Raw genomic sequence first — 8,748 nt, forward strand, 5'->3', positions numbered from 1 at the left:
CGATGATCAGCAAGCTGAGTGTTGCCTCCAGTTCTTAAAGTGTAAAAGGCACATTATACTGTTCTTCTCTGAGAGAAGAAAAGTCCAAGGGTGCTAACTCTCTGGCAGACTTTGAGGAAAGAAACGAGGGGCATAGATGGAGCCCCTGAGAAATACAGACCAGATGAGTACCAATTTCATTGGCAACATCTAGTGGGTTTGCTATATCAACACCAGCAACCCGCAGAACAGGAGCCGGGTCAGGAGAATATATACCACTCAGTTTTCGTACTTTTTTCCAGACTGCACTCAGAGGAAGCAGAGGTGATGGTGGAGACAATCTCGCCAGCAAGTGCGTTTAGAGTCACAGATGACACGGCGAGCGATCGCACACTTCTGCTTAAAATCAAGAAGTCTCTCCGTGGTTCTATTGTACCGGTACCTGCCCCATGCAGCGCGTTTCAAACATACTGCATGAGCACAAGCAGGAGACCACCAAGACATGCATTTCTGAGAATGCCTGCCCGAAGTTTGGGGTATAGAATGAGAAGCTGCGGTTAAAACGGAGGACGAGGTGTAAAAGCTCATCAATGGAGGACGAAGAAGGAACCTCACTAAAAACAGTTGTGAGTAAAGGTTCCAATTTGCCTGATCAAATTGCCAGCGTGGGATACAAAGAGGTGGTGAATATGAAGGGAAAGTAAGAATGATTGGGAAATGATCGCTGTCATGTAAATCTGGGAGAACAGACCAGGTGAAGTCTAATGCAGCGGAGGAAGAGCAGACAGAGATCGATGCAAGAGAGAGAGAGTCCGAGGATCAAAATGGGTGCGAGTACCTGTATTTAAAACATGGAGGGGGTGGGGGGCAAGAAAAGCCTTTAACTGAATGCCACGGGAATCACAGTGAGACCCCCCCCCCTCAGAGGAAATGGGCATTAAAATTGCCAAGTAACAGGATCGGTGGTGGTAATGAAACAAGAAAGGCAATATCCGGAATAGATAATGCCCGAGAAGGAGAGAGATAAAGAACAGAGCTCATACCACCTATGCAAGTGGATACGGGCTGCTGTGTAATGCAGCGAAGTACGAACAAATAGCTGATGGTATGGAATATCAGTGTGTAGAAGGGCATTTTCATTAAAGGTCCCATCAGGAAAAGGATCTGAAGAATACAATAAATTATAGCCTGAGATGGGAGAGAGAACAGCAGAGTGTAATTTTGGTTCCTGTAAGCAAACACCAACAGGGGAAAACTGGGAGAGTAACATCTGAAGCTCTTCCCGATTACCCGAGACCACGTATATTCCACTGTAAATAGGCCATGATTGGCAATGATAAAGATGAAATCCGCAGGTAAGGGTTCCTACGGACTAGAGGGGTTAGAAAAGTTCACATGCGGAGGCAGCGGAAAACTTTCAAGCAGCGAAGGAACAGTGCACTGTGAAGAAATGAGTTGTGCAGATGGAGGAGAGGAGAGAAGCAGAGGGTGGATCAGTGTCCAGAGGGTGGATCAGTCAGAGATTGCTTCAAGTGTTTCGGAATTCAGAGACGTTGTATGGGAGACAATATTGGAGATGGTAGGGGGAGGATGAGTAAAGATTGGAACTGTAATGGACTGTACCAAGGTAGGGGGAGGGGCGAAAGGGTGGAGGGAACTGGAGAAGTGTAGAAGGGGACAGAAGAGGCAGAAACCTGGGAGGTGGCAGAAGAGGAAGAAACTTGGGAGGGAACAGAGGAGGTAGGTAGAGTACAAGGAGGGTGGTGAACCTCTACACTTGTAACAGAGCCAGTGAGAGGGGAAGAACCCGGTACAGAGACAGGGAAGGTAAAATGAGGTGGAAGAAGGGAAGGAGGGGTTAAAGGACCTTTTTTTGACTTCTGAGAAGTAGAGGGACGATTGGGAGGAGGTGTCGTACGAGGTCTCGTCGATACTGAGGCTTGTGAGGGAGAATACGAAGAAGCGAGAACAGGGAAAAATCATGAGCTTGGGTAGCATTCTGTACCATGATGCATGTACCACTCTTAAGAGCATGAAAAGAAATATCTACCAACATGGCATAGGAGTGCCTTGCCAATACTGTGGTCAGAAAGATAGGTGGTAGAGGAAGTCGGTCGTAAAGTGAAGAATTTAGTCCATTGTGCCGTCTGAAACTGAGCATGGAAAGGGAGTGCAGGACTTGTCTATCTTCTGAGAAGAACGAGGTGGAGAAGTATCATCAGCAGGTAATTGTCGTTGGCGTTCAGGTGTGGGACCAGAGTTGGTCCGACGTGGAATGGGCCGGCGATTCGAAAATTGCCGCCGCATAGGCCGGAAGCATAGTCAAAGGAGAGCGGAGGTCAGAAATCAAAGGAGTCAGTCGAGACCTCAGTACCTGAAGCGGGTGAGGAAACGGCACCGGCAAGAGGTAGAGGCATGAGGAGTGTCCGAAGAGTGATCCTAAGACGAGGCGGGGTCAGAACGGGGTGCGGTATCAAGAAGGGGCCCGGGGGTACCAGGTTCATGGATTGGGTTCTCCACGGTTAGGTTATTTCTTTAAGAAAAGAAAGGAGAGAGAAAAAAAAAAAAAAAAAAAAAAAAAAGGGGGGGGGGGACCGGGGAGGGATAGTTTCTAGGAGGAATGAAAGGGCCAGAAATCTCCCTCCGTGCCCAAGAGGACCTCAGCACCACAAGTAGCATAGATGCAGCATGGAACCCGTGCCATACCCTACCCATCATGCCAGTAAACCAGCAATCCAGGATAGCAACCTCACATCTGCCGAGCTACCTCGGTGGACAAAAGAGGGCTGCCAGATATCCGCCACAAAGCATACCTCCTTCGGCCACCACTCCCAGAATCCGAAAGGTGGCTTCCAGAGATACACCTGTCGCCCAAAAGACACCCAAAGCCACTCTCCAGGATACCGGAGGGGGATCGGGACGTTCCCAGGCGATCCAGATTCCACGGCAAACTACGCCACCGCCAAGAACCTCGACGGAATGGGATGGACCCCAGTACCCTTTCCCCTACCTAGGAACTAGTGCACCTGTGGGAAAAATCCCAAAGGCCAAAAAGAGGAAGGGCAAAAAAGGGAGGGGTGGGGAGGGGGGAGGAGGAAAGGTTAAAGGGGATGGGATAGGGAAGGGGGGATTGGGGGGTAATTAAGTTCGGTCCGAGGAAGGAGACCGGCAGGTCTAATTCCTCAGACCAAGAGCCTCTTCACCACGCCAAGGAGCCCCCCCTTGAAGTCTGCTGTGAAAGTGCTAGCCGAATCTAATGAACTACCTTGCACAACATTGTCTGGGAACATGATAATCATGGAGGAACTATAAACCTGTCCGGGAACAATGCTGCAAATCCGACACCGTCAGAGGATTTAGGAGTCTGTAAACTGCAACAGTACGAGAAAGAAACCGGAAGTGGTTAAGAAAAGGGGAGAGAATTACCTGTAGGTGTTTGAGCTTTCGCACACGGCAGTGGGGGAAGAACCACTGTGGGAACCTTCCAAGCGGGAAGAGAAAAATTAGATGCTAGATGAACAAAGGTGGGCAACAGAGGTCAAGCGAGAGGGGGAAGAAAAAAAAAATATAATGAGTAAACAGGGGCGACAAACAAATAATGGACCTTTACTGACGTCAGTTACTATTCTGTATGTACAAGAATTGTGAAGGTCATGGGAGCAGACAATGACTGAGGAAACTAGCAGCACTGCGATTGTTCAAGAATTGAATATTTGCCTTTGCATATAGGCTCTCGAGAGGCGAGGAACCAAAAGCGCCTAGACAAACAATCCCTGATGAATGGGATTAAGTTTATAAAGTTGCGGGAGAGGCAGCTGAATATCTCCTTGCCATAGTCTAGTTTCGATAAAATTAGGGCTGAATGTAGTCTAAGACTTCTACGATCCGCCCATCCACGAAAGATGAGCGAGAGTTTTAAGAGGTTATGCCGGGTATCACTGAACCTTTTACGTAATTAGAGATTTCCAGGACAGCCAGAGAGTAAATAGAAGGCAGAGAAACCTGACCACATGTTCAGGGACACGTGATCGATACAGGTACAGTGGAGTACCAGACAACAGAACGTCTGACGAAAGTAATTTGGAGAGTTTTAGCCCCAGAATATTTAAACCAACGAGTAATGGCCCAATGGGGAACCACTTGACAATTCAGGAGCGAGGCTGCTACTAGGCGACCGTCAGCGCCTGCACAAGCTATAGCAAAGTGATAACCAATATTAGATCATTTATAGAAAGCAGTGAAAGATCCCTACAGGTACCTCCGGTGACAACACAGGAGGTAAATTCTGCGTTACCACAGACAGGACAGGAATGAAACAAACGGGAGTTAATTCTCAGCGTTGCTGAGCTCTTCATGAGATACCCATGAGCAAGACGTGTCCGATAGGTTGGCGGGAGAGAGTGGTCTCCGTAACACGACAGCGATAACCAGAAACCCAAACAAGGTTCAACAGAATGCAGTTTGTTATGGATCAACTGACCGTGGTTGTCAGCGGTTGCGAAATTGTCCAAGAGATTATTGCAATAGCCTGAGAATGGAATGTCCCTATATGAAACTAGGGAATCACCGGCAGACTACGCCGCAGCAGCACGCCTGCTAGTTGCCTTAACATCCACACCACAGGTCAAAGACGTGATAATTGTTTTGACAAAACAGCGGTATTATACCGTGACTGGAACAATATACAAATGTGTGCGAGAGGGGTGGGGGGGAAAAAAAGAGAGAGAGAGAGAGAGAGAGAGAGAGAGAGAGAGAGAGAGAGAGAGAGAGAGAGAGAGAGAGAGAGAGAGAGAGAGAGAGAGAGAGAGAGAGAGAGAGAGAGATATTACGACTAAATGGCCCAAGTCGGACCGAAACGTCCGAAGCTTCTCTGTGCGGGTTATTTGTGCATGATTGATTTATTTTTTTTTTAACCCTGGATAGTTAGCCACCCACGATAACCCAAGACTGAGTTACCGAGACATTTCCATTTTAAGTCCTTAAACATTATCACCCAGGGTGAAATCCACACTGGTCTACTAACACCCAGGCAACTACTACCTAGATGAACGGGCGAACAGGTGTAAGAAAACTCCCAATGTTTTCACTCTTACTGGGGATGGAACCACGGACACCGAGTAGAGTATTGCCTGCCAGGCCACGGGGCATTTAAAGTCTCTGGGGAGTAGGAGGTCATGAAAATTACCATCAAAGTTGGCAACGTACTTTAGAAACCTAACTATTGGACACTAAGGACGATAAGGGGCATTACGTGTAGCTTTGTTTACAAATAAGTGAATTGATGCTTCACACGGAGCACTATACTTAATAGGGAAAATTCTAGTCAAATCTAGATTGTCTTCAGATTACGAACTGAAAAATTTGCGCCCTATTTCAGTGCTGAAGTGTACACAAGTAGAGATTAAGCACTTTAGAGACTGAATTTAGCGAAGGGAAGTCTTCCAAACCCCAAACTGCCTATTAACCAAATTTTTATATTTTACGCCTATGAAGTAATAAGTAAAACTGCCACTAACTCGGCAAGTCTTGTAGCGCTACGAGTAACTAGTTGTGGTGGCAGTTCCTCTTGACATTTTCTTGCCTCCAGCAAGAAAATTAAGTCACGAGGAAAGGGGGGAATGTTAAGGCATTCACTCCCGTCAAGGAATTTGAGCACAATGCCAATAACAGACTGGACAAGAGGAAAGAAAGTGGCAACAGTTTAAGACTTTTGGAGTCTAGGCATTCCACGAGGGTTTAGTTCTGGCAGAATTAAAAATATATATATATGAGGACTTGCCCTGCGGTGAATAATAGCTTCCAACAACTGTCCAACTAGCCAATAAAGGCGCGTGAGCCTGTTATAAAAAAAAAAAAAAAACTTCCCGAATACTTTAAAAGACCACCAGCTGGAAATAATCAGGTGTTGACTGTCAGAGTCTGAAGTCGTATCTTTACATATCCCCCCCCCTCTCCATTCCTCTAATCCAGAGTTAAACCAAAAGGTTTACTAGTCTTAAATTAGCGGGGTAGGGGTGAAAAAAAAAAAAAAAAAAAAGCACTAAACCCGTAAAAACTGTCACTAGAGTCTAATAAGTCTGGGTTGATGCGAGGAAGATAATTTGACAGCATTTGCGAGTGTTGCCATCACTTAGCCGAGTAACTGTTCTGAGGTACACTTGCATTCATGGTGATAAGGGGGGGGGGAGAAAGGGGCAGTAAACCCTCAGGAGTTTTACAACTCGACAACTAGAGGCATGATTAACTGAAGTAATGGTTAGTTTCAGTTCCTTTGATAAAGGATCAGAGGCCTAATAGGCTGGTTTACCGTCATTGCCTACCACTGGGGTAACAAACTTCCCCAACCTCAAGAATTCACGAAATTAAAAGACTTAAACTGATTAACTTTACCCCATTTCGGGTTTGACCTTTAAGGAACTCGAGGGTAAGAAATGCGGGAAGGTTAAGTATACAAGTCATATTTTAGAACAAAGTTAAAACAGCAGCCTGGGGCAGTAATAAAAGCAGCTACATGGGTTTATACTATAGTAAAACCCAAATAGTTTGAACCGCACGTAGGTGAACTCTTTAGGCATTGATTCATCTTACGGTAGAAGATGAAACTGTAGACTCGTCGTAACCGTACGTGACGGTACGCGTAGTTACTATGGTATTTTCATCGTAGACTGAGAACAGTGTTGGGCTGCACTGAAGAGTCATCGTAATCGTAGGAACTGTGCGCAAGGGGAGAGACCACGGTAGAGTCATCGTAGTAGGCTAGTGTATTGCTGGTAGAAGTTACTAAGGAGTAGTCATAATCGTAGGAAGGAAAAAAATCCATGGTAGGAGTAGAGATGACGGCAGCGTCACCGTAATCATAGAAAACCAAGACGGTGGAAAATCCATCCGTTAGTGAAGTCACCATAGATGTTACCACCTCTTTGTGGAGGATTGTTGTGAGAACCGTAACTGTACTAGACGCCAGTCGAGCAGGAATAATTACATCCTCGAATGCATCTGTAAAAGAAAGATATTATTTTATAAAAATATTTAGAAGTCCAAAACCAGCAGGTGGGGAGAGAAAAAAAAAAAAAAAAAAAAAAAAAAGGGGGGGGAGGGAATAAGAAATTAAGGCAAGAGATGGTACGTGTAGATTGATGGATAAAGATTAAATTGTGAAGTAATGGCCTAGGGACCCCAAAGACGACCTTTTTGGAAGGATAATGTCACTTAGATGAAGACACTAGTATTCAACCTACCTCTCCCTAGAAGCAGGTGGGCTGTATCTTCCACGGTCGTCACTAGCGTTTGAAGCCATGAGTCGACGTCAGTCACACCGCTCCTGTACATCATGCACAAGTCGAATGCGCAAGAGCCTAGAGGAAAAAAAAAAGTAATGTAAAGAAACGTGCTAAGAGAAAAGATGTGTTTACTTAATTACTTTGGAAATATGGTTTAAAAGTAATTTAAATTTTGTAAATGTAAACTCACCGATATGATGATGTAGATCAGGGTTGTTTCTTACTACAGGCAGCAACACCGTCTTGCAACGAGCTGTGTACTCGTCCATTTGTGCAGAGTCAGCACGGCACGGGTTACCCTGCAAATAAAGGATTTATTACCCGAAATTTTTTTTTTTTTTTTTTTTTTTTTTTTTTTAATTTAACCAAACAAGTTATACGTACAATTGCCGGACAGCCTGCAGTGATTTCGTGATGGTTGCAATCCTGATTTGTTTGATCTTTTGTCTAGGATCAGAAAGAAAATATAGTATTAGATAAACTGAAATTACTTCAGGATAATTTTTTTTTTTTTAACAAGTAAAAAAAAAATTAATCATTCAATAAGCCAAACTAAACCTTCCAGGTAAGAGGGAATTCTCGAGGATAGGCGTCCAGTTTGTGGACGATTGAGAAGCGGTCTGTGAAGTCATCGTGGAGGTAGAAATTAAAGTGACCACAGAGTCCGTCGAGGCTCCCAGTATGACTGGGGTGAGCCCATATGTCCAGTCTATGATGGCAGTGATGCAGCTGTTGGAGTCGTGAGAAGAGAATTTTGTAAGAACTTTGAAGCATTCAACTCATGAAATACCAAATTATTTAAGAAAATACAAACATCGAAGACTTGCCACTAGCCAAGTGGATCCAACGAGGATTACGCAGTTCCTCCTACGCCAGGCTAGTACTGGTCGAGGACCATCCGAAGACCAAACAGAATGGATCCCACTTTCCGGCACGGTGTATGGTGAACCGTTTACCATAAACTAAAATAGGAAGAGTAAGAACAAATAAGGGAAATAGGATTCAATACCAATTAAGATAATGTGAAACCTGTGGCAGCGAAAATTTTGAAGATGTTAAATGTAGAGAAAAAAAGATATCCCAAGAGTTTTGCCTAACAAGGAAGGTATTTCAGTATCCTATAGAACCTCAAATAACTAGGGCTGTACAAAGTTCTTACGTCGAATACTGAATCAGCATAGAGGGTAATTATAGTGTGTGGGTCGTTTCTGAAAGTAGTCGTCGTTAGGCAGGATGCACATCCCCAGCAACGACCGAAATCACTGTAGACAGCAACGTCAGGAGTATAGGTGAAGTCATTTTGCGTGATTGTGTAGTTACATGCGCCATGCCAGTCATACGTATGGTTGTCAAATGTCACCAAGTGAGGGTCGTTGTATACCGTACACATGCTACCTGTGGAAGCAATTAGTTCATTTGCGTATTAATTAATTAAGTGAATATAGTACAGATCAACGAAGAAAACCAACTCTTACAACAATCTCTAACG

The 8,748-nt window shown here is 44.8% G+C and overlaps 1 protein-coding gene across 2 annotated transcripts in view; it reads right to left on the reverse strand.

The window, feature by feature from the left end:
- Positions 1 to 6,420: 6,420 nt before the first annotated feature.
- The window catches only part of LOC138854216 (kielin/chordin-like protein), a 3,558-nt gene continuing 1,230 nt past the window's right edge, over positions 6,421 to 8,748 (reverse strand). For both annotated transcript variants that reach the window (XM_070096095.1, XM_070096096.1), the window contains exons 4-11: positions 8,735 to 8,748; positions 8,419 to 8,654; positions 8,087 to 8,221; positions 7,818 to 7,988; positions 7,644 to 7,706; positions 7,450 to 7,558; positions 7,218 to 7,334; positions 6,421 to 6,975 (exon numbers count right to left, since the gene is read on the reverse strand). The exon at positions 8,735 to 8,748 is cut by the window's right edge and continues 97 nt beyond it. In XM_070096095.1, the coding sequence (XP_069952196.1) occupies positions 6,635 to 6,975; positions 7,218 to 7,334; positions 7,450 to 7,558; positions 7,644 to 7,706; positions 7,818 to 7,988; positions 8,087 to 8,221; positions 8,419 to 8,654; positions 8,735 to 8,748 (1,186 nt within the window). In that variant the 3' untranslated portion in view covers positions 6,421 to 6,634. The remainder of the gene's footprint in view (positions 6,976 to 7,217; positions 7,335 to 7,449; positions 7,559 to 7,643; positions 7,707 to 7,817; positions 7,989 to 8,086; positions 8,222 to 8,418; positions 8,655 to 8,734) is intronic.

The sequence above is a fragment of the Cherax quadricarinatus genome, chromosome 52 (genome assembly GCF_038502225.1).
Source record: "Cherax quadricarinatus isolate ZL_2023a chromosome 52, ASM3850222v1, whole genome shotgun sequence".
In the NCBI taxonomy this organism is placed as follows: Eukaryota; Metazoa; Arthropoda; class Malacostraca; order Decapoda; family Parastacidae; genus Cherax; species Cherax quadricarinatus.